We start from the raw sequence: 25,998 nt of genomic DNA, 5'->3' as shown, positions 1-25,998 counted from the left end.
GGAATTAAAGAATGTTACATCTGTGCTCACGCGCAGCGTTTGCATACTTGCCATTATTATTCTAGGCGAGTCAAGTAAACAGATTAAATATAATGTTATAAGAATTTATTTATACCTAATATGCCGTGACTATAATAAAAATACTGAATAATTTTATGATGGCTTACTATTCTACACTGTTTGATTTTACTCTTACTGTTCCACGTTGAAACAGTACATAATACTTAATAATACTGATTTGGTATATTGACATTTGTTTTTTTTTTATAAATCATAAAAATAAAGTATGAACTTAAATTTATCCTGTAATACTTAATTATATAAGTATTCATTTAATTTTGATTTTATAATTCACATATGAAGCAATTATATGATATTTCTATTTGGCAATTTCCGAACATGTCCTTCCTTCTCGTGAACTACCCGACTGTTATACGATATAATGCGACTAAATTACGATGCGAGCGGATTCAAGTGACAGTGCAGCAGCACACTCTTAATTTGCATTTGTTAGAAAGAGAGGTCCGATTATGTTCATATTTCTGATGTGAGCTCCACAGTTGGTTGTATTATATCAATTGCAATGAGTGAAATACGTGAATTTGTATGGTGTTAAAGTTTTGAGAAAGTATTTGTTCCAGATTGAAAAGTTTAATAAAGTGATATTTTGTGATAAATGGTGTGAATTTAGGTTACAAGATGTTAGAAAATAGCAAAAAGAGGGCTAGAAAGTCCAAGTTGGAGGTCCGAGAGGGCGCAGAATTGGAAGAAGCGTCATTTTCGTACATGGAGGTAGGTCCACCATCTTGTGAGTTATTAGGGTACAGGCAAAAAGAGCATGTTTTGAGATTCATCTTAATTTTAAGAGCTAATAGAGCGATATGAGTACTGTTTTAATGACTTTATTTATATTACGATTCGGGGGTATTTCGTAATTATTTTATTTACTTATAAAGCATACGTCATCAATGTGTGGGTAGACCGTACTTGGCCGAGATAAGATGGAAATAAGTGGAATGTTGGAAATTATTCTCATTTCACTGAATGTTTCCGTCCGAATTTCAAATTTAGAATACCTCAGCGTACTTTTTAGCGCGAATAATTTTAATTAGGATGTAAGAAAATGCAAATAACCTCTTATTATATGAATTAAAATATGGATGTTTTTCTTACCAAAAACCATTGAAACATAATAATTAAGACATTTTAATCATAATTAACTGTATATGTGTTATAAAAGTATGATTCTTAACATTTATGTTATATTTATAAGTGTCTATAAACTTTGTATTTACATTTTCCTTAATAAATAAACATGCAAATGAGATGAATATTGCATTAAGTTGTGGTATTTACAATAAATATTAAGAACATGTTGTTTTCATCCTATCTTTATTTCTATATACCTATGTAAAACATTCAAATTCACTATGAATTGTTTTCTATACTCACAGGCCCACACTAGGATTCCCTGTGTTGTGTGTTGTGTCATGAACACATACAAGGTGAATTACACAAACACCCAGACCCACAGATATTAATTTGTCATGTATATGTGTATCGCTGGGCATCAAACCCTGATAGACATAAGACCAGTGTAATGCCCACTCTGCCACATGGCTTGTCTAAATTAGTCTTTGTAAACCTTAGAGAATAGTACTTTTCTAAATACTTGTGTAGTTTGCAATAAAGATAAATTTTATTAAACATTTAATACAAAGGTAGTGCATCCCATATGGTTTGATCGGTAGGTACCACCACAACACCTATCATAATCATATTTATTTGCTAAATAAGATACAATAGTTGTTTAGACAAAGTATAATATCCTCTTATTTCATGCAAGTGTTCAGTTAAGTATGACAAAATTATTTCCAAAATTATTTTATAGTATTAAGTAACAATTTGTCAGATTAGTATACACAGAAATAAATATTACAAATCTACTATTTCTGGTTAAAAGCAGTTCTGTCCTCAATGGAAGGGTTGAATAGCGTGTGATAGCCTAGTGGTTAAGAAATGTGGCCTCTTGATCGAGAGGTCCGAGGTTCAAAACCCAGGCACGCACCTCTGATTTTTCAAACGTATGTGCGTATTAGAAGTTAATTATCACTTGCTTAAACTGCGAAGGAAAACATTGTGAGGAAACCTGCATACCTGAGAGACTTAAAGAAAAAAATCTCAAAGGTATGTAAAGTCTACCAATACGCACTTGGCCAGCGCGGTGGACTATGGCCTAATCCTTGTCATTATGAGAGGAGACCCGTGCCCAGCAGTGGGACGTTAATGGGTTAATGATGATGATGATGATGATTACAAATAAAAACATTTTTAGAGAAAATTTACAAATAACTGATACTGCGTAATTTACATACTAAATATATAATTATTTCAAAAATTTTAGGGACATTTTAACACAGAGACGTGGCAAAACTTTTTTATGCAACTATTTCAATTCTCACAACTGGGTATCTTTTCTTGTTAGGAGTGAGTAATCTTTATTAATCTATGGTGTTAAGTAACAATTTGTCAGATTAGTATACACAGAAATAACTATTACAAATCTACTATTTCTGGTTAAAAGCAGTTCTGTCCTCAATGGAAGGGTTAAGATATCAGTCATATATTAGTTGACCATAGGTCTCAGGAGAGGTGACGAATGTGATTGGCTTCAGGTAGACCCGTTTTATATGGTGTTGCTTACAGATGTTGATGCTACTCAAAATCCTATAAAAATTAGCCCACATTAAAAAAGTATACCTATGTATTTATTATATATATAAAAGAAAGTCGTGTTAGTTACAGTATTTATAACTCAAGAACGGCTGAACCGATTTGGCTGAAAATTGGTGGAGCGGTAGCTTAGAATCAGGAGACAGACATAGGATACTTTTTATCCTGTTCGACTGCGTTTCCGTGAAGTAATTACAAAATGTGGTATAATAAAATGTATCTGACTGTATATCCTAAAGCAGCGTTTCCCAGCCTTTTTCAGTCCACGGACCCTTTAGAAAACAAGCACATTTTTCACGGACCCCCTTAATAAAATAAACAGGAAAAAAAAACGGATTTGGTATTTATTTTAGTTATTACAGATACAAAAAAAAAAACAAATACAGAAGGTAATTATAACTGTTTACTACGAAAAATATGAAAAAAAAAAACGCGAAGGTTGGTGTTGCTTTTTTGCAACTAAATCAGGGATATTCGGTTTGATGTTGCTACTAGCTGTAATCTCAAATCAGATTCTACTTGTAATCTGTTTCTGTATTTGTTTTTTGTATAAACAAGAGTAGATAACCTAATCCCTTTTTACATAGGTAAATGGTTGAAAAAAAGCAGTAACGCGGGCCGCGTTACTGCTTTTTTTAATTTAATGAGCGATTTATGTATGGTCCAGAGATGACTCCGTGGACCCCATACATATACTCGCGGCCCCCCAGGGGTCCGTGGACCACAGGTTGGGAAACACGGTCCTAAAGGAAAACCCTGAAATTAAATTAGGCCTGGGAGGCAAATTTCAAAGATCATTTAGTCTTGACGATTTCTTTTGTTTATGGTATTGTTGGAATTCTTTTTAACGCTTTTCAGGGGGCCGCTAGTTAATAATATATTTAATAATCAGTATTACTATACCAACATGAACTTAGTTATTTTGTAACTCTAGTAGACATAATTGTGCAATAAATAATTACAATATATTATAAGTTTGTCTTTGAGAATTAAAGATTCTTTAAACCTAAATCCATGTTTGCCATGTGATGATGACATTGAACATCCGATCAATGTGATGATGGGTTGATCATTTATTACTGTCATTACTGTCTCGCTGGACAGTAATGACTGTCATTACACACTTTACTCTGTATTTACCTCACGTTTCAGACATGAAATTGACGACCCGCGTGGCATAGTGGTCCCCGGTTCGATCCCTGGCCAGACAGATATCTAAATGATTTCTGTTTCTGGGTGTTTTTGTTTTTGTCTCTGTCTGTGTTAATAGCAACCACTATACAGGGAATCCTAGTGTGGGGCTGTGAGTGTAGAAAGCATTATATATTCCTATGCAATATTCTAACAGGCACTGTCCATCTGTGCAGTTAAAATACGGAAGATATAAATACATTCATACTCATTGCATAGAACAATATGAGCCATCAAACACATAATTTGTAAAAAACCAAGTCTCACAACTCATTTCTTCCACTGTAAAAAGTTGTGAGATCCATGTAATACCAAGTCGGTTTATTTATTCAGACTTTACTTAAGGGACCTTCTGTCTTAAGTTATTATGCAATTAGCTAACCTAACAACATCTTATGGGTCCATACCAATTTAAAAATATTTTATGTTTCAAAAAAATAATTATATACTCATTGCAGAACAATATGATTATTTGTGTCATAGACTTTGTATGTGTATATTTAGACTCATTGCATAGAACAATATGATTTTCTTTATAATGACCTGTGTATGTAAATTATTAAAGTGATTCGTTTATTTCTTACAGTTCCCCAAATATGTGGAAAAGAAAGAAAAAGAACAATTGATTGATGTAGGCACGGAGATAGTGAGCCAGAAACATATTATAATGGCATCAGAGGACCAGGACCCATTCAAAAATGTGGCGACCACATCGAACACACCAAAAATGGAATTTTCAGTCAAAATAGAGGTTGAAGAGTGTGACGAAGAGGCCGTACCTAATGGTAAAAAAGTTTCAACTCCAAGCAATAAAAACAAACGGAGAATCGTTATAAGCTTAGACAAACCACTATCTAAGGTGTTTCAAGCTACTAAAAGTAATGATGCAATCCAACCATCGAGTAGCACAGCTCGGTGTCCACCAGACACTACCGATGAGTTTAAGGAGTATGTCACGAACAGGCCAATGTTATTGAGGATCGTTCAGATATTGCTCAGATCAAAGAACCCAGCAGATAAGTACCTCGCTATGGTAGTCAGGAATTATATTGGACGGGCGCTAGACGCAAGACAGATGGATTTGAAGCAAAGATTGTTACAACTTGTGTTGGAAGACTGGATGGTGTGGTACCAATCGCACTCAGCTGTGAGGGAATCTCCGTTGCTATATAAATGCTATATATGTGGCAAGTCTTGGTGGTATTTAAGCGAGTTGATCGACCACATACCTCAGCACTTGAACCAATTACTAAAGTTTCAGCTCTCAATTGAGATGGACAACGATGAGTGTAGTTTAGTGTGTTACCAACACGATGAAGAACAAGTTAAAGTTGAGTTTCCGGAGACTGAATGCTATCGGTGTGGAAGAAAGGCCGATAGTCATTACTTCGCAACGAAAAGACCCTATAACTGTACCGCATGTGACACTACATTTTCGACTTGTGCTCAGTTAACGATGCATGAAGGTGTATGTCTTGCTTATAAGAACGAAAACTTCTCAGACATAATCGATTCTGAACAAACTAACTGTAGTATTTGCTTACTGGAGTGTTACACTGTAGAACGTTTGAACAAACATTTGGTCAATCGACACACAGTCCGGTCTGATGTTGTAATGATGTGGGAGCTGACACAGTGCACGATATGCTTGGATTATTACGTTAATATAATCTTTCATACATGCGCCAAAAAGTCATACAATTACGGATGTAATTTTTGTATGAGGAGTTTTCAGAAGAAGATTTTGAAGGAGATTCATATGGAGAATAATAATAAGCCGACTTCATGTAGGATTTGTGGTAAAGAGCTAACAGCGAGATGCATGGAGCCGTCACATATGTTGTTACATACAGATAAGTTTGCGCTAATGTACAAATGTATAGAGTGTCTTGCCGGGAGGTATTACCAAGATGAATTCTCGATTATTCATCACACGAAAATAGTTCACAACAGGCCCTTCGTTAAGAAGTTTAAGTACTTGGAAATGGTAAGATCTTGGTTGTAATTAGAAATAGATTTGTTAGAGTCCGCGCCAGATTGCTAGTCCGCTCTGAAGTTATTGTGAGCAGGTGTAGTCATACAATTTGCTATGGCGATGCGATTCATTTCTATATTCAAAGCGGACTAGAAGTTTTACGCGGATTATACTAAAAGATAGATATGTATAGGTTTCCAAAATTATTATAAAATTAAATATGAAAAAATATGTATTTTCTTACGTAAAAATGAGGCTTATCCTTTCCAGAATTTTATCCTTATAAACAACATTATCCGATAGTGGAATAATATAGGGTGCATTTTTATATAAAAATTAACTTGTTCGTTACGTGGTTAGAATATTATTTTTTTAATTCTATTGATGCAGTTTAAGTTTTTATAAAAATCGGCCTCGTACCTTTCAGATTTTTTTGATAATTCTAATAGTTTAAAATTTGGAATTGAAAAAAAAACATCCTGCATGAAAAAATACTAATGAAGAAAATATTTTATTTATTGCCACTTGGCGACCCCCTTATAAAGGTTTTATGACCCCCTAGGGGGTGATGAAACACACTTGAATAACACTGCTTTAGTAGCACCTGATACTATTTCTTATTACTTGCTTAAACGGTGAAGGAAAACATCGTGAGGAAACCTGCATACCTGAGAGATAAAAATCTTAAAGGTATGTGAAGTCTACCAATACGCACTTGGCCAGCGCGGTGGACTATGGCCTAATCCTTCTCATTCTGAGAGGAGACCCGTGCCCAGCAGTGGGACAGTAATGGGTTGATGATGATGATGATGATGATACTAAATTCAATTTAAAATATGTCCAATCATTCCAAATCCATTTTTTGCAGGTAATTTTTCCGAAACAAAGTTTAGAACTGACTAAAAAATACAAAGTATATAAAATAACTGAAAAACAAGAGAATGGTGAGTCAATGTAAATTAAGTTGGTAAATAAATTTATTTTCTACTTTGCAATTATATGCAAAGTCGATCTGAGTGGTGGTGCACATCACTGTACCGGTCTGATGAGCAAAAACTTCTGGGTTCGATCCCCGGCCAGATAGACATCTGAATTATGAATTTGTTTTGGATATCTGTCTAGGTCTGGGTGTTTTTGTATTCGTCTTCGTGTGTCTATTGCACATATACATAGGGAACCCTGGGGCTGTGAGTTTAGAAAGCATCTGTGATCGACCTCAGGAAGGAACTAATCCTATCTGGGGTTGATTACATATGTCAATGAGCGGCAGTAGCTTACCATCAGGTGGATTGCATTCTCGTCTGCTACTACTATACTATATGAATACGACAATTAATCTATATTATATGTAATATCGTACCGCGTGGCGGAGCGGACATCATACTGGGCTGACGAGCAAAGAGTTCTGGGTTCGATTCCCGGTCAGACAGATATCTGGACTATGAATTTGTTCTGGGTCTGGGTGTTTTTGTATTCATCTTTGTGTGTGTTCGTCGCACACATACACATAATTCTCTTATGGGTTTGAGAGTGTAGAAAGCATTTTTATGTTACAGTAACAGAAACACCTCCAATAGAACCACCACATATACCGGAGCCAGTGGCAAATGTGGAGCCGGACAATCTGATGAATGTTATAGTGAAGGAAGAACCCATAGACATCTACATGGACACGTCACAAACGCTCACCATGGAGGACATATGTGTGAAGACCGAGAAGATGGAGGATGAGCCTGGTATACAGATCTCTGATGTCACGAGCTTGCAGGTAAGACTAGCTACCTACCTGTACCCTTAGTATGAGTTTTTACGTTTTGACAAAAATGACTGTTTTTGTATTTGTTTACGTAGTTGTCTATAGATTTCCAATCAGCGCCCCTAGCGGACTGTATCAGAACTGATTAGAAATGTATGGGAAATACGTTAACAAACTGGAAACTGGACTAAGCTGGAACGCCCCGGAAAAGTATGTCTCCCTTACCACACCCTTCAAAACGGAACACAGCAGCGCTTAACACTGCTGTTATAACAGAAATAGGTATGGCGGTGGTGCCGCCGGAGCCGAACCTCAAAGGGTTCTACCACCTTTAAGACTAGATTCCTACCTGTACCCTTAGTATGAGTTTTTACGTTTTTACAAAAAATGACTGTTTTTGTATCGGTTTACGTATGTGTCCATACATTTCCAATCAGCGCCACTAGCGGACTGTATCAAAACCACACAAAAGTCACAAGCCCCTCCCACAACTTGTAAACCTCCGCCATCGCATCACATACAATCAACATACACACAACACATACACACAAGTGCACACACTAGTCAACTACCCAAGCTCACACCAGACACATTACATGTTGAAGGTGGTAGAACCTTGTGGTTCCACTCCGGCGGCACCACCGCCATACCTATTTCTGTTATAACAGCAGTGTTAAGCGCTGCTGTGTTCCGTTTTGAAGGGTGTGGTAAGGGAGACATACTTTTCCGAGGTGTTCTAGCTTAGTCTTCAGGGGTAGCGGCGCATCTGTGGCCGACCTAAGGGAAGGAATATCTGATCCTATCTAAATAAACGCTTTCTACACTCACAGCCCCACACTAGGATTCCTTGTGTCGTGGGTGTCATGGACACACACATAGACAAATACACACGAACACCCAGACCCAGAAACGGAAATCTAAATTCATCATTTAGATATCTGTCTGGCCGGGGATCGAACCCTTTGCGCGTCAGGCCGGTATGGTGACCGCTCCGCCACGCGGGTCGTCAAATATGTATCTGTGGTCCATGGGCGGCAATGACTACTTACCATCAGGTGGACTGCATGCTCGTCTGGTACTCCCATGATATAAAAAAAAGAAAAAATATATATATTCCAGGGTGAGGTAACACTGAAGCAGGTGGGGGGCGACGAGGACGTGATGCTGGTGGAGAGGCACACGGACGTGGTGTCGGTGTGCTCCAGCGAACACAGTGATAGCGAACACAGCGGCACCGAACACACTAGCGGACAGACGAACAAGAAGAACGGCAGGAAGAAGAAGAAACCATACGGGTAAGGAAATGAAATGAAATTAAAATTATCTATTGCCAGAATGTAGTAATGGTAAATGGTGACAAATATATATTTTACTAGCTGACCCGGTAAACGTTGTGTTGCCATATAAATAAAAAAATGTTAAGGGTGAACAACCCTTATCACTTAGGGGTATGAAAAATAGATAGTAGTCGATTCTCAGAACTACTTACTTTTGCGTGCAAGAAAAATAGTAATCAGCTGCTATATTGACATACATATTTTTTTCTTGTTATAAATCTAATTAAATTAAACATATTTGACATTAATATAGTGGTATAACGGCAGTGGTAGCCTAGTGGTTAAGAAACTCGGCCACTCGATCGAGGGGTCCGAGGTTCAAATCCCAGACACGCACCTCTGATTTTTCAAAGTTATGTGCATATTAGAAATTAATTATCACTTGCTAAAGTGATAATTAATTTCTAATACGTGGTGAAGGAAAACATCGTGAAGAAACCTGCATACCTGAGAGATTTATAAAATAAAAGCGTATTAAAAAAATCTTAAACGTATGTGAAGTCTACCAATACGCACTTGTCCAGCGCGGTGCACTATGGCCTAATCCTTCTCATTCTGAGAGGAGACCCGTGCCCAGCGGTGGGACAGTAATGGGTTGATGACGACGATGACGTCATTTATATTTATATCTTTCAGGTTAGCAAAATACATGTGCAAGTGCGGTTTCAAAGCAGTGCACAAGGTAATGAAGGGGCACAAACTGAATTGTCCTGTGATGCGACGGAGGAGGACGCGATGGACCCGTCGCCTCGGTGTAAGTGCCCTTTTCTTACTTTAGGTGGATAGGGTAAATGTTACTGTAAGAATAAGGTACCGTACCCAAAGGGTAAAAGTAGAATCCTATTATAGTCCGTGTAAAACTGCTAGTCCGCTTTGAATATAGAAATGAATCGCGTCGCTATAGCAAATTGTATGACTACACCTGCTCGCACCTACGTCAGAGAGGATTAGCAGTTTGGCGCGGAGTATACTAAGCTTCGCAGGTGGTAGAACCCTGTGTGGTTCGACTCCGGCGGCAACACCGCCACACTTATTTCTGTTACAACAGCAATGATAAGCGCTGTTGTGTTCTGGTTTGAAGTGTGGTAAGGGAGACATACTTATCCGAGGCGTTCCAGCTTAGTCCTCAGGGGTAGCGGCGCATCTGTGGCAGATCTAATCCTATCTGGGGTTGATTATAGATGTGCTTGGGCTGCAGTAGCCACTTAACATGAAGGGGACTGCATGCTCGTCTGCTACTCCTATATTATAAAAAAGCCTCAGCTGTCGGTCCGTATGTCTGTCTGTCTGTAATAGAGCTCCATCTCGTGAAACATAATGTAATTTTCTATTTTAAAAAATCTTCAAAATGAGCATTTTCCCTTAGTTTGTCATTTATCATTACTTCCTAGAATGTGATCGTTATAAGCGACACTATGCAATGGTGGAATAATACACGGTGTTTCTTTTTTCAACATGAACTCGCTCGATTGCCGGCTAGGGAAAAATATATTTAAAAAAAAGAAGCAGTTTTAGTTTTATAAATATCTGTTTCTTAACTCGTTTCAGCTATTTCGCTATTTTTTATACTATCGGATTGGGCCCTGAAGGCTCTATTTGAAAAATCACGCTCTATAATAATAATATTATCAAATTTTAACCCTTTAACTTTTTTTGAGTATTTTTTCAATTTTGTACTTTAAATTTTGAAAAAATAACAAGAAAATAAAGCATTAAATGAATATATTATATGTGTTATATTTTGCATCTCCAAATTCATAGTTTCTCATACTTTCGAATTTGTCTATCGACGCACACTTGACAAATTTTAAATATTGTTACAGTCCGAGTCTCCGTCTGAATACGAGTTCGAAGAGCTGGGAGCATCGAGCAATGAGGACGGTAATGAGGACTGGCTGCCAAACGTCATCATACTCAAGACTGCTGAAGGAAAGAGGCAGTGAGTACACAAGTATTAGAAACCCTTTGAGCTTGTGAGACGACACAGTGTAGTGTTAGTGAAATAGTGATAAGTGAACATCATATTTTGAAGGTGGTAGAACCCTTTGTGGTTCGACTCTGGCGGCACCACCGCCACACCTATTTCTACCTAATAACAGCAGTGTTAGGCGCTGCTGTGTTCCGGTTTGAAGGGTGTGGTAAGGGAGACAGACTTTTCCGAGGCGTGCCAGGTTAGTCCTCAGGGGTAGCGGCGCATCTGTGGCCGACCTCAGGTAGGAATATCTAATCCTATCTGGGGTTGATTACAGATGTCCATGGGCGGCAGTAGCCACTTACCATCAGGTGGACTGCATCCTCGTCTGCTACTGTTATATTATATAAAAAAAAATATATAGAACACAAGAACAATGTTTTTACTCCCTTCTGTGATAAAGAAGTGCAGTGTCAGAGGACGCCACTTTCATAATATGATTACTAGCTGTCCCGGCAAACGTGTTGCCATATAAGTAAAAAAATATTAAGGGTGAACAACCCTTACCACTTAGGGGTATAAAAAATAGACAGCCGATTCTCAGACCTACTGAAATGCATATAAAATTTGGTAAAAATCGGTAAAGCCGTTTCGGAGGAGTACGGAACTAACATTGTGACACGAGAATTTTATATATAAGATTTAGCAGTTTAAGTTAGCGTAGAATTACTCATTAGTCTTAAAATTAGCCTAATTCTTTGTTTTAATATAATGATTGCAATTAATATAAAGTACCTATTACTCACTTGGTACTTTATACAAATAAAAAAAACAACTTGAGTCTTGGTGAAGGTGGTGGAACCCTCTGTGGTGACTGGCGGCACCACTGTCACACCTTTTAACAGCAGTGTTACTGTTCAATAGTAAAACGAAAAACATCTAAAAATAGCTGTTTCTTGTAAAGCGACCCTCGTTTATTTTCCAGTTGTTTTTTTTATTTTTTTATAATAAAGGAGTAGGAGACGAGCATGCAATCCATCTGAAACTAAGTTGCTACTGCCGCCTATGTTCATCTGTAATCAACCCCAGATAGGATCAGATATTCCTACCTGAGGTCGGCCACAGATGCGCCGCTACCCCTGAGGACTAAACTGGAACACCTCGGAAAAGTATGTCTCCCTTACCACACTTCAAACCAGAACACAGTAGCGCTTAACACTGCTGTTATAACAGAAATAGGTGTGGCTTTGGTGTCACTGGAGTCGAACCACAAAGGGTTCTACCACCAGAGCGGACTAGATGTTTGACGCGGATTCTACCTCGTTACTAAGACAATCAAATTAGCAACTTATTAAACAATGTTACCGTTATCCACGATATAATGTGATGATTGTATAAGAATATTTGTGTTTTTTCTTGGTTGCCTTTAACATTGTAATGTAATTCAATTGATATAATTCATTTTTAATGTTAATAATATTTCTTATCATAATTTTTGTATTCAAAATGTATTGTTATTCGTTATAGTCATAGATTAGTAAAGATACTTCGCCGCCTTGAAATTGAATGAAGCCACACAAGGGTTATTTTAGTAAGTTCTTTTTTTTAATTCTTGACAAATAAAAACGTTTTTAGAGAAAATTTACGAATAAATAACTAATACTGCGTAATTTACGTAATAAATAAATAATTATTTCAATATTTTAGGGACATTTTATCACGGAGACGTGGCAAAACTTTTTTACGCAACTATTTCAATTCTCAAAACTGGGTACATTTTCTTGTTAGGAGTGAGTAATCTTTACTAATCTATGGTTATAGTGTTGTGAATTGTAGTTTGTGACCATAATTGAGGTGACACTCACCAAAGTTGTATTGTATAGGTAGGTTTAGTAAAATTGTATTAGTGTTTACTTCGTAGGCACAACAGTTAAATCTTGAACTCCTCCTAAACGACTGGACTGATTTTGATGAAATTTGTTGTGTGTGTTCAAGGGGACTTGAGAATGGTTTGTTTCACAATTTAGTCCGTGGGAAAAGGTTTTATTAATTAATTTTTAATTTGTAAGTAGTTATAGAATCGGAAACTATGCATTTGATCAATTGATGATCTTTAGCAAAGTTGTTGTCCAAGAGCCCACGAGGGTTTGGGAGTTGGTAAGACCAATTTTCGACAGATGGCACCACTGTTATTCCAATGCAGGTACACATTTTCCGTTTTATGTGTGTGATATTATTTCTTTAAATGCGGGCGAAGCCGCGGGCACCACTAGTAAATAAATAGATATTTTCTCTTGACTAATCCTATACATTTTTGTTAACAGGCATCGCGTATACGAATGCAAATGCAAACAGTTCTCCGGTCGCATGCGGGGCTACAAGCAGCACCAGGCGACGTGCTCTATATCCAAGGTATAGTATAGGATTAAAAGCTATTTACGTAGTTGGTGCAACTAGAAAACTGGACCGTTAAAGCGAAATATTTTAGGTTTTCCTTGTGTAAGGGTATATTTTCATTACAATACTATATAAAAAGAAAAAAAGTATATTATATGTTTACTAAAGATTAAGATGTCATAGAATGGATTGTCAGAGAAAATAATAAATATAATAAACGCTTTCTACACTCACAGCCCCACACTAGGATTCCCTGTGCCGTGGGTGCCATGGACACACACGTAGACAAATACACAAACACCCAGACCCAGAAACGGAAATCTAAATTCATCACTGATTTCTGTCTGGCCGGGGATCGAACCCGGGACCCTTTGCGCGTCAGACCGGTATGGTGGCCGCTCCGCCACACGGGTCGTATAGGATTAAAAGTTATTTACGTCGTTGGTGCAACTAGAAAACTGGACCGATAAAGCTAAATATTTTAGTTTTTCCTTGTGTAAGGGTATATTTTGTACAATCTAGACTAATATTATAAAGAGGAAAACTTTGTTTGTTTGTTTGGTTGTAATGAATAGGCTCAAAAACTACTGGACCGATTTTAAAAATTCTTTCACCATTCGAAAGCTACATTATCCACGAGTAACATAGGCTATATTTTATATGAAATATATTTGATAAATAGATTTTGAGGCGGTACAAAGTTTGCCGGGTCAGCTAGTACTATATGAAAAGAAATAAGGATATTATATGTTTTTTAAAGAATAAGATGTCATAAGTGGATTGTCAGAGAAAATAAATAATGGAGTTGTTATTGAATGTTATTATGTAAAATAGTCTTTCAGGAATAATTAGTTTACACTTATTTTATATGTTAAACACTTATTTTATTTGAAGTTTCTATGTTTGCTAGAAGTACCTTAGACTTTTGATGATCGGTCAGTCAGTCAGTGAGTGAGTGACAAAATTAGAACTTTGACTTTTTTTTTATAATATAGGAGTAGCAGACGAGCATGCAGTCCACTTGATGGTAAGTGGCTACTGCCGCCCATGGACATCTGTAATCAACCCCAGATAGGATTAGATATTCCTACCTGAGTTCGGCCACTGATGCACCGCTACCCCTGAGAACTAAGCTGGAACGCCTCGGAAAAGTCTGTCTCCCTTACCACACCCTTCAAACCGGAACACAGCAGCGTCTAACACTGCTGTTATTAGGTAGAAATAGGTGTGGCGGTGGTGCCGCCGGAGTCGAACCACAAAGGGTTCTACCACCTTCAAACTAGTTGTAATTATTAAACTACTGGTTCAAATTGAATGAAATTTTGAAATATACTGTGTTTATGCAATGCATGCTTGATTCCTAAAAAATCAAGCTTCTAGTTTTATCTACAACGAAGTTAAGGGGGGACGAAAATGGCTCGAATTGTCTCGAGAAAACAATGGTACGGCCGTACCGTTTTTTTTTGTTCTACTTGGCGGGTGCACTACCGTGCCCCCAGATATCTCTTTGCAAAAATGTATAACAAATTGGCTCCTCAATCTTACATATGATGAAACAGACAAAAATAAAAGAGCTCTTTATATATAACATTGTAGACCATATGTTACTGATGCACACAAACATGTACACACGCACACAAGGTCAAGTCTGACATACGGAGTCTAAAATATCTAAAACCGTATGATACGTAAGTGTATTTTCTCCTCATAAAAAAAATCCATAGACATCTGTAATCAAGCCCAGATAGGGTTAGATTTTCCTACTTGTGGTCAACCACATATGCGTTTTGGGATTTGGCCCCGATAGCCTATTTGAAAAATTCACCCTGTATACATATATTAGTAAAGATTACTCGCTCCTAACAAGAAAATGTAACCTTTTGACAATTGTCACTGTCATCTATTTTTGTGTTTGAAAAATATTTAAAAAATGTAGTTTTTAGATCATTTACGAATGAAACTGTTGGAAATGAAAGGTTTTTTCGCACGACGTCTTCAATTTCTCTTAACTGTGCATGTCGCCATTGTCCCGCGTATTTTTTTTTTATTTTTTTTTATAATAATATAGGAGTAACAGACGAGCATGCAGTCCACCTGATAGTGAGTGGCTTTTGCCACCCATGGACATCTGTAATCAACCCCAGATAGGATTAGATATTCCTACCTGAGGTCGGCCACAGATGCGCCGCTACCCCTGAGGACTAAGCTGGAACGCCTCGGAAAAGTCTGTCTCCCTGTAAATTGTCTGTCTGTCTATAAATTGAACAATGACAGCCATGAAGTTCTGTCAGCCGTTTAATGGCTGTTTAATTTAACGGCTTCGTTTAATTACAGGGCGGTGAGATATCTATACTATGCCTGTATATTAATAAAGTCATTCTTATTCTTATGTTTGAAGGTGTTCAAGTGCACAAAGTGCGACGAGAGCTACCCGAGCTTCTCGTCGTACGTGTGCCACTTCGCCGCGCGGCACGGCCGCGACGAGCACGCGTGTCCGCAGTGCGCGCGCGCGTGCGGCGGCGCGGCGCGGCTGACGGCGCACGTGACGTCGCACGTGAAGCGGCAGTTCGTGCGGCTGCGCGCCATCGAGGACGGGCTGCAGCGCGTGCACGGCGACACGTGCCGCGCGTGCCAGCTGATGGTCGAGCGCAGGGACTTCTTCGTGGTCGGTGCGCCTTGTTCTACTCCGCAGCGTTATGAGCAGTCGTCTCTCTCTTACACACTCTTGCGCTCTCTTTCTCTTAATCTTACTATCTCTCTGTCTCTCTCTTTGTTACATTCCCTCTCTTTCTCTCTTTTTCTCTCGGTGTCATTCTGTCTCTCTCTCTCTTTTTCGGCGTATCTCTGTATCCCTCCCTCTTTTTTGTGTGTTTCTCTCTTTTGGTCTGTTATTCCCCCCCCCTTTCTCACTCCCTCTCCCCCTCTCTCCCTCCCTCTCCTCTCTCTCTCTCTCTCTCCGTGTACACGTGTGCCATTTCAGCGAGTGGCACGGCTCGGACGCGCGTGACATTCAGTCTCTGTTTTGGTGTAATTCTGTCTCTCTCTCTTCTTTGTATCTCTTGTATTTTTTTTTCTCTCTCCCTAGGTCGTCAGGCGAGACTTGGTGGTTAATAAGCTTTCTTTTTATTCCACAGCGTCAAAATGTCGTTCTCCATCTACGTCTCTCTCTCTCTCTCTCTCTCTCTCTGTCTTTCCCTCCTTAGGTCGTCCTAGTATTCAGTAGTCCCTAGTATCCCTAAGTATCCAGAAGCCAGGAGATTGTCGTCATACGGAATTTCTTGGTGGTCAGTATGCCTTCATTTACTTTTACTCCTGCAAGCTACAGGAGACAGTCAACTGAGAAGACTTCTTTGCGGTTAGTATCTTTTTTAAGTGTATGAAAGTGTGCGTGTATTTCTTTTTCGCTGCCGAATCCCGCTCCATTGCTCATTATGTCTCTACATTATCAGCAATGGAGACAAGAGGAGAGCCTCTTTGTGTTTTTCTCCGCAATTTTTTCCCATATAGGTTAGGTAGGAGGTTTACGACATCTTCAGCTAACCAGCCACGTGACAACGCGACATCTCCTTTATGTCTTGACTCCTTTATTCTCTCTCTTTCTGTCCCCCTCCTCTCTCTCTCTCTCTCTTCTCCTTTCCCCAATCTTTTATGCTTTGTCTCTCTTTTTATACTTATCTATTACTCCTTCCGCTCTCCTTTTGCCCTTTTTTCACTCTATCTTTCTCTATTACATCATCTGCCTCTCGCCCTCACTGCATATGTAGCGGACTGTCCGCGCCAAATTTCTAGTCCGCTCTGAAGTTGGTCACACTAATGCAGCTGTGTACCTTTGGGCGAGAGCGGGCAGCGGATAGATGCAGGGGTGTCTCGTTAAGATCTACAACTTGCTGTCGCGACGCAACTTACTTCTATATTCAGGACTAGAAGTTTGGCGCTATCTATCTCCCTCTATCTCTCTATCTCTCTCTATCCCTCTATCTCCCTAGTCAAATATAGCTGTAACCTAAATTTAGATTATAAATGTATTAATTAATTTGTCCCCAGCACTGGGAGTCTCACTTGGTGCTGAAGACCACTGACCAGAAGGTGGACATAAAGGAGAAACGGGAGATTACGTCATCGCCCGTCAGCCTCTACTCCCCGGAAGTGATGAAGAAGGGACTTGGTGAGTACCATTTGACTTGAATGTGGTAGCACCCTCTGTGGTTCTACTCCGGTGGTACCACCGTCACACTTAATCCAAAAGTATAAATATTAGCGAAGAATGCTTTAAGGAGTTATGAGGCCGATTTTGATAAAAAACTAAAACTGCATCATTACTTTTTTTGAATATCTTCTTTCCTAGTAGGAAATGGAACGAGTTAATTTTGAAAAAAAAAGGGCCTATATTATTCCAATATCGGATTCCACAAGGATCAAATTCCGGGAATAATAATAAATGACAAACTAAAGGAACACCCTCATTTTTAAGAAAATGCATACTTTTTCATGTGACGGTGGCAACTAAGTTCCCGCCGTTCATTAATTTAAACATTTCGCAAATTAACAAACTTTTGCGGCCTAATGTTTCATAACATTCGAAAGCGGCAGTGGTCAGTAAACATCAGGTGGACTGCATGATCGTCTGCTAGTCGTATAATAAATATTAAAAAAAAATAAACACATGGTGTTGCACGTCAGAGAGCCTGCAGTAATATACGAACCTTTTTGTTCGCCTCGCCCTATCACACGTTTCGTAACGCTCTAGTCGTATTCACCAGCGTCAATGTGACGTATTACTTATCAGGCGTCTCGCTTCAAATAACCAAATATCATGGTATCGCACGGCAGAGAGCCTGCAGTCGTCCGAGGCGACTCGTCCGGACGGGCGGCCGCTGCGCGACTGCACGTTCTGCGAGCGGAGCTTCGCGCGCCAGAACGACTGCAAGCGGCACATAGTGGAGCATCTGCTGGCCGACGCCTACACCCGCAAGGCCACGCTGGGAGTGTTGCAGTGTCAGCTCTGCGCCAAGGGCTTCGAGAAGGCTGAAAGGTGAGTTAAATTAAAAAATGATTTAAGAATTAATTGATTAAACTTATTATTAAGTAATTAAATTAATTAATGGCACCATCCCATCTTCAACTCTCTTCTAGGGCAGCTGGTATTGTGGCTACCGATGCGGAAATACGCAAGCTGCAGAAATATACTAGTCTCAGTCGAGACTATATATTTCTGCCGTTTGGTGTAGAGACGATGGGGCCGTGGGGTTCTGACGCTCGATCTTTTTTTAAACACCTTTCAAGGCGTTTGATCGAGTGCACCCACGACCAAAGGGCTGGCGCTTACCTCGGGCAAAGAATTAGCTTTGCTATTCAGCGAGGTAATGTCGCCAGCGTTTTGGGGACTCTTCCAAGAGACAACAATTTGGATGAAACTTATTATATTTAACTATTTTATTATAAGTATTTTTATAGCCTGTTTCATATATTATTTTGTACTTTTTTATTACGTTAATATTGTAAATAATTAAATTTAATAATTAATTATTTATTATAATGAAATATTGTAAATTAATTACATAAATAATTAATTAATTAATTTAGGAATGACCAAAGGGCTTACCTCGAGCAAAGAATTAGTTTAGCTATTCAGCTGGGTAAAGTCGCCAGTTTTTGGGAACTATTTTAAAGGACAAAAAATTGGACCACTGACACCACTGAAACCACTGACTCCTAATTTAATTTTTGAAAAAACCGCGGACATACAACTTTATATCGAATACAGTATCTCCTTTTTTGGAGTCAGTTAAAAACTGACTCCAAAAAAGACTCGTCGAAATTTCGGTATTTTTTTTTTGGAAGCCACTAGCATAAGATTTGGGGTTGTGTCGTAAAGGACATTTTAGATGTATATTTTAGTTTATTTATTGTAAAGTCCGGGCTATACAGATCCAGGGAGGAATCTTTGCATGGTTTCTCAAAAAAAATGACTTTGGGGGTGGGGGAGGTCATGGAGACCGCCCCTAGAAGTCACAGACTAACCTTTCAAATGGGGTCCTAAAACATTAATTCATTTTCTTTCAGATACAAACATCACATGAGAGGTCACGGCTCGCTACCAATCTACCAGTGCAACATATGCACCAAGTCGTTCAGCGACTCCAGCAACTTCTGCAAGCACAAGAAGGTCCACAACCTCGCGTCGCTGAACTGTCGCATATGCCAGAAGAAGTTCCATCATCAGGCCACGTACGATAAGCATATGGAGGTGAGTTGATAGTGTTTTATATGGTTCTCTAGTGACGACGACCCGCGTGGCGGAGCGGTCACCATACCGGTCTGACGCGCGAAGGGTCCCGGGTTCGATCCCCCGCCAGACAGCTATCTAAATGATGAATTTAGATTTCTGTTTCTGGGTCTGGGTGTTTGTGTATTTGTCTCTGTGTGTGTCCATGGCACCCACGACACAGGGAATCCTAGTGTGGGGCTGTGAGTGTAGAAAGCGTTTATTATTATTATTATTATTATTTGTTTATTGGCTAGTGGTATTGGATCTAGGTCAAGAGGTCTTAGGTTCTATTCCCAGGTAGGCACTGATTTTTGTAAGTCTGCGTTTTAGTGCAATAGTACAATAGTTTACAAGCGTTGCAAGGATAGCGTAGTCCAAAGTTTGAATCCCAAGGACGTACTGATTTTTTAAATGATTACTTTCATATATAGACATTTTCATAACGAATGTACTATTTTATTTGCTGATAATAAATTATAAAAAAAATGATGAAAAATGTGTGAGTTCGAATCACACTTAGCTAATTATTTGATGTTAAAAAAATTAAAATTATCACTTGCTGTAACAGTGAAGGAAAACACATCATGAGGAAACCTTATGTAGGTGTGAAATCTTAAAAAAAATGTTCCCCATGTTATGTAAAGTCTACCAATACACACTTGGCCAGCGGTGGACTATAGCCTAATCCCTCACTCTGAGAGGAGTCCCCGGCATTTTTTTTTTCTAAGACTGTATGTGATTGTATTTCTAACCTTCAAATCCCCAGATGCACGAAACAACGAAACCGATAGTGTGCGACATATGCTCCCGCATATCCTTCACTCAGTCCGCTCACCGCAAACACGTGCGAGTAGCACACGACAAGACCCGCTCGCAGTTCACGTGCCCCATCTGCCGGCAGCGCTTCCGCCGCCTGCGCGAGAAGTGGGACCACATGTGGCTGGTGAGTCAGTCAGTCAGTCAGTCAGTCAGTCAGTCAGTCAGTCAGTGTACACACACGACAAGACCCGCTCGCAGTTCACGTGCCCCATCTGCCGGCAGCGCTTCCGCCGCCTGCGCGAGAAGTGGGACCACATGTGGCTGGTGAGTCAGTCAGTCAGTCAGTCAGTCAGTCAGTCAGTCAGTGTACACACACGACAAGACCCGCTCGCAGTTCACGTGCCCCATCTGCCGGCAGCGCTTCCGCCGCCTGCGCGAGAAGTGGGACCACATGTGGCTGGTGAGTCAGTCAGTCAGTCAGTCAGTCAGTCAGTCAGTCAGTCAGTGTACACACACGACAAGACCCGCTCGCAGTTCACGTGCCCCATCTGCCGGCAGCGCTTCCGCCGCCTGCGCGAGAAGTGGGACCACATGTGGCTGGTGAGTCAGTCAGTCAGTCAGTCAGTCAGTCAGTCAGTCAGTGTACACACACGACAAGACCCGCTCGCAGTTCACGTGCCCCATCTGCCGGCAGCGCTTCCGCCGCCTGCGCGAGAAGTGGGACCACATGTGGCTGGTGAGTCAGTCAGTCAGTCAGTCAGTCAGTCAGTCAGTCAGTGTACACACACGACAAGACCCGCTCGCAGTTCACGTGCCCCATCTGCCGGCAGCGCTTCCGCCGCCTGCGCGAGAAGTGGGACCACATGTGGCTGGTGAGTCAGTCAGTCAGTCAGTCAGTCAGTCAGTCAGTCAGTCAGTGTACACACACGACAAGACCCGCTCGCAGTTCACGTGCCCCATCTGCCGGCAGCGCTTCCGCCGCCTGCGCGAGAAGTGGGACCACATGTGGCTGGTGAGTCAGTCAGTCAGTCAGTCAGTCAGTCAGTCAGTCAGTCAGTCAGTGTACACACACGACAAGACCCGCTCGCAGTTCACGTGCCCCATCTGCCGGCAGCGCTTCCGCCGCCTGCGCGAGAAGTGGGACCACATGTGGCTGGTGAGTCAGTCAGTCAGTCAGTCAGTCAGTCAGTCAGTCAGTCAGTCAGTGTACACACACGACAAGACCCGCTCGCAGTTCACGTGCCCCATCTGCCGGCAGCGCTTCCGCCGCCTGCGCGAGAAGTGGGACCACATGTGGCTGGTGAGTCAGTCAGTCAGTCAGTCAGTCAGTCAGTCAGTCAGTCAGTGTACACACACGACAAGACCCGCTCGCAGTTCACGTGCCCCATCTGCCGGCAGCGCTTCCGCCGCCTGCGCGAGAAGTGGGACCACATGTGGCTGGTGAGTCAGTCAGTCAGTCAGTCAGTCAGTCAGTCAGTCAGTCAGTGTACATACACGACAAGACCCGCTCGCAGTTCACGTGCCCCATCTGCCGGCAGCGCTTCCGCCGCCTGCGCGAGAAGTGGGACCACATGTGGCTGGTGAGTCAGTCAGTCAGTCAGTCAGTCAGTCAGTCAGTCAGTCAGTGTACACACACGACAAGACCCGCTCGCAGTTCACGTGCCCCATCTGCCGGCAGCGCTTCCGCCGCCTGCGCGAGAAGTGGGACCACATGTGGCTGGTGAGTCAGTCAGTCAGTCAGTCAGTCAGTCAGTCAGTCAGTCAGTGTACACACACGACAAGACCCGCTCGCAGTTCACGTGCCCCATCTGCCGGCAGCGCTTCCGCCGCCTGCGCGAGAAGTGGGACCACATGTGGCTGGTGAGTCAGTCAGTCAGTCAGTCAGTCAGTCAGTCAGTCAGTCAGTGTACACACACGACAAGACCCGCTCGCAGTTCACGTGCCCCATCTGCCGGCAGCGCTTCCGCCGCCTGCGCGAGAAGTGGGACCACATGTGGCTGGTGAGTCAGTCAGTCAGTCAGTCAGTCAGTCAGTCAGTCAGTCAGTGTACACACACGACAAGACCCGCTCGCAGTTCACGTGCCCCATCTGCCGGCAGCGCTTCCGCCGCCTGCGCGAGAAGTGGGACCACATGTGGCTGGTGAGTCAGTCAGTCAGTCAGTCAGTCAGTCAGTCAGTCAGTCAGTGTACACACACGACAAGACCCGCTCGCAGTTCACGTGCCCCATCTGCCGGCAGCGCTTCCGCCGCCTGCGCGAGAAGTGGGACCACATGTGGCTGGTGAGTCAGTCAGTCAGTCAGTCAGTCAGTCAGTCAGTCAGTCAGTGTACACACACGACAAGACCCGCTCGCAGTTCACGTGCCCCATCTGCCGGCAGCGCTTCCGCCGCCTGCGCGAGAAGTGGGACCACATGTGGCTGGTGAGTCAGTCAGTCAGTCAGTCAGTCAGTCAGTCAGTGTACACACACGACAAGACCCGCTCGCAGTTCACGTGCCCCATCTGCTGACCCCATTTAATTATTATTACTATTTTATTACCCGACTGCCAAGGAAGGGTTATGTTTTTCGCGCGTATCTTGTATGTTTGTCTTTCTTTATTTGATCCGATCTAACAAACGGCTGGATGAATTTTAACAGTTAAGGTGTCATTATATTTGTCTCAATGACCCGAGTGTCCTTATATAGGTGTTAGTAAAAAAAAAATCAAAATGGCGGATTTTTCGCGCGAAATAGTAACACATTTAAAAAAATAAGTTAACCGAACCTATCGAGTAGGGTACCAAATGAAAGGAAATTAAACGGAGATTATAAAAACACATTTGTATATATATAAAACAGCAAGGTGACTGACTGACTGACTAACTAACAGACTTTTTCATTTTTCAGAAATCAACGTACAGTCTATACCAAGGACCTTAAAGTTCTGAAATTTTGCACATAGGTTCTCTATATAGCGTGAATAAGTACTAAGAAAGGCCTTTTGGAAATTCTACCCTTAAGAGGGTAAAATAGGGAAAAACAGTTTTTTTGAAATCCTTTAATTTTGAAGCAACTACTATAAAATTTTGTATTTGGCTTTCAGGATAGGAACAAGGACGCACTTATTTATCCCCCTCCGAAAAATCAACCTCGTAGAGGGTAAAATAAGGGTTAAAAGTTCATTTGATTAATCGACAATTTTGAAGCAAATTTTGTATCAGGCTTGTTGGATAAAAATAATGAAATACTACCTCTAACGAGGTAAAATAATGACCGAAACTTTGATTTACTGAATTTATATATCTTATAGACCGTAAATGGTGGATTTTTTCGCGAAATAGTAACACGTTTTAAAAAAAGTTAACCAAACCTATCGAGTAGGGTGTCAAAAGAAAGGAAATTAAGAGGAGATTACACATACAATATATAATATATCTCATATATAAAATTCCCATGTTAGTTACCGTACTCCTCCGAAACGGCTTTACCGATTTTCACCAAATTTTATATACATAGGTCTTCAAGACTTCAGTAGGTCTGAGAATCGGCCACTATCTATTTTTTCCCCCTAAGTGATAAGGGTTGTTCACCCTTAACATTTTTATTATATGGCAACACAACGTTTGCCGGGTCAGCTAGTACATAAATACTCCTATATACACATCGAGATGACTGTCTGACTAAAGTCTGAGTGAGTTGCTGTGCCAGTGATCAACGCAAAGGGAAACCGCTGAACTTAAGCGTGCTGGAATTTTAGACATAAGTTCTTTATATAACGTACTTAAATAAAAACTACGAGGATAAAATTGGATAATATGGTTTGAACATCTTTTGTTTTTGAAGCAGACAGCTACTATGAAACTTTGTATTTGGCTATCTGGATAAATATAATGAAATGCCTATTTCACTGCTTTTGGAAATTCTTCTTCAGCCTTTTTGGTGCAGTCGGGTGTTTGATTTTTTTAATTAATTACTTGTTTTTAATTATTATTTATTATTATTATTATTGTTTATTTTTTATTTTTATTTTCAGGTACACAAAGAGCGCAAGGTGCTAGCGGACTGTCCGCTCTGCTCCAAGTCGTTCCGGCGCTACATGGACGTGCGCGGCCACTGCCGGGACGAGCACGGCTGCGACCTGAAGATGTCGCCCGACGGCGTGCCGCAGGTCGTGGGGGACTAGTGCGCCACGGCGCCCCACTGTACCCCACTGTGCCCCACTGAACTCCACGGTACCCCACGGGAGGTATAACACGCCCGCAAGTCGTGAGCGAGTGGTAGGACACGGTTCCCACGATGCTCCTCAGTATCCCTCTGTACACCACGGTACACGGCTGTGCCTCACATTGCCCCCACAATACTCCATAGTTACTCACGGTGCCCCAGCGTTCCCCACGGTGCCTTATACCCCTGTACTCCTACGGTACTAAGCAGTACCCCACGGCAGGTACAACGCGATATGAACCGCCAACAACATGATATGATACATCAAGAATACTATATGGTCGATCAAAAACAATATGAACCACCAATAACACAATATGATCCATCAATACCAATATGATTCTTCAATAACCCAATATGACGCATCGACAACAGAATATGATTCGTCAGTAACAATATGAACCTAGCTTTAACAATTTGTGAATTAAATTTAATCCTTATATATTATGTAAGTGATAGTATGGTGATAGTCTAGTGGTTAGAAATTCGGCTTCTCAATCGAAGAGTCCAAAGGTCGAATGCCAGGTCGAGCCGTTTCGAAATTATCTGATCATGATTTTAATGTTATGTCTATGTTAAAAATTGATTTTTATAACGAAGGAAAACATCGTGAGGAAACCTACATACCTGAGAGATTTTAACGGTATGTGAAGTCTACCAATACGCACTTGTCCAGCGCGGTGGACTATGGCCTAATCCTTCATTCTGAGAGGAGACCCGTGCCCAGCAGTGGGACAGTAATCAGTTGATAACGACAACTCAGTAATTCTAAGATCTATACGCGCTTATAAAACTTTGTCCAATAGTGGGTGAGATTTGTAGATATTATTAAATTTATTAGTAGAATTAATTAACATTTTGTAAATTAGGACTATTTTTATACGTATAAACTCAGTCAATGAATTTTATTTGTAATTTCTATGTTTTATAATTCTAATTCTAGATATAGTTAGTTATGTTTTAGAATTTTCAGTTTTGAATTCTAAATTATTTTTTTTACAGTTTGCATGAAGTTTTTTTTATTTAATAATAGTCTAGGATATAATATTAATAGATGTAATAATAAAGTGACAAATAAATTATGTAAAATTTTATCTTAAGTGTAGTCCGCGTAAAACTGCTAGTCCACTCTGAATATAGAAATGAATCGCGTCGCTATAGCAAATTGTATGACTACACCTGCTTGGCACAACTTCAGAGCGGACTAGTAGTTTGGCGCGGACCATACATTGTTATAAGAAGTTTTAAAATTGTTCTGGTAACACGGATATAATGTTCTGACGTAACTCTGATAATATATCTGTCTGGTATGAACACAGTAGCGCCGCTAACGACGAAATGTGACAACTTATCTTTGATTTATTCAATATATTTTATGAGTTACTAGCTGATTAAATAAAAAAATGTTAAGGGTAAACAACCTTTATCACTTAGGGGTATTAAAAATATTAGCCAATTCCCAAAACT

General features: G+C 40.5%; 1 protein-coding gene across 1 annotated transcript; it reads left to right on the top strand.

Moving 5' to 3' along the window:
- The first annotated feature begins 437 nt into the window (after positions 1–437).
- Positions 438–25,417, top strand: LOC140755326 (uncharacterized). Its single transcript, XM_073090520.1, has 26 exons — positions 438–792; positions 4,511–5,911; positions 6,768–6,843; positions 7,456–7,667; positions 8,775–8,950; positions 9,629–9,746; positions 10,816–10,931; positions 13,229–13,316; positions 15,700–15,966; positions 17,346–17,466; positions 18,132–18,333; positions 19,365–19,548; positions 20,336–20,652; positions 20,802–20,928; positions 20,999–21,340; positions 21,419–21,484; positions 21,563–21,628; positions 21,703–21,768; positions 21,843–21,908; positions 21,983–22,048; positions 22,123–22,188; positions 22,263–22,328; positions 22,403–22,468; positions 22,543–22,608; positions 22,650–22,748; positions 24,341–25,417. The coding sequence occupies exons 1-26, from the start codon at positions 700–702 to the stop codon at positions 24,488–24,490; spliced, it is 4,683 nt and encodes a 1,560-aa protein (XP_072946621.1). The 5' UTR covers positions 438–699; the 3' UTR covers positions 24,491–25,417.
- Positions 25,418–25,998: the final 581 nt, after the last annotated feature.

The sequence above is a fragment of the Epargyreus clarus genome, unplaced genomic scaffold (genome assembly GCF_041222505.1).
Source record: "Epargyreus clarus isolate Ecla_fem2 unplaced genomic scaffold, WU_Ecla_fem_2.2 ptg000033l, whole genome shotgun sequence".
NCBI classification, from domain to species: Eukaryota; Metazoa; Arthropoda; class Insecta; order Lepidoptera; family Hesperiidae; genus Epargyreus; species Epargyreus clarus.
This window is presented reverse-complemented; position numbering and strand designations above follow the sequence as displayed.

Coding starts and splice junctions, on each gene's coding strand:
- LOC140755326 (XM_073090520.1), top strand. CDS start 700: ATGTTAGAAAATAGCAAAAAGAGGGCTAGAAAGTCCAAGTTGGAGGTC. Junction 5,912..6,767: donor AGTTTAAGTACTTGGAAATG/GTAAGATCTTGG, acceptor CATTTTTTGCAG/GTAATTTTTCCGAAACAAAG. Junction 22,749..24,340: donor AGTGGGACCACATGTGGCTG/GTGAGTCAGTCA, acceptor TTTTATTTTCAG/GTACACAAAGAGCGCAAGGT.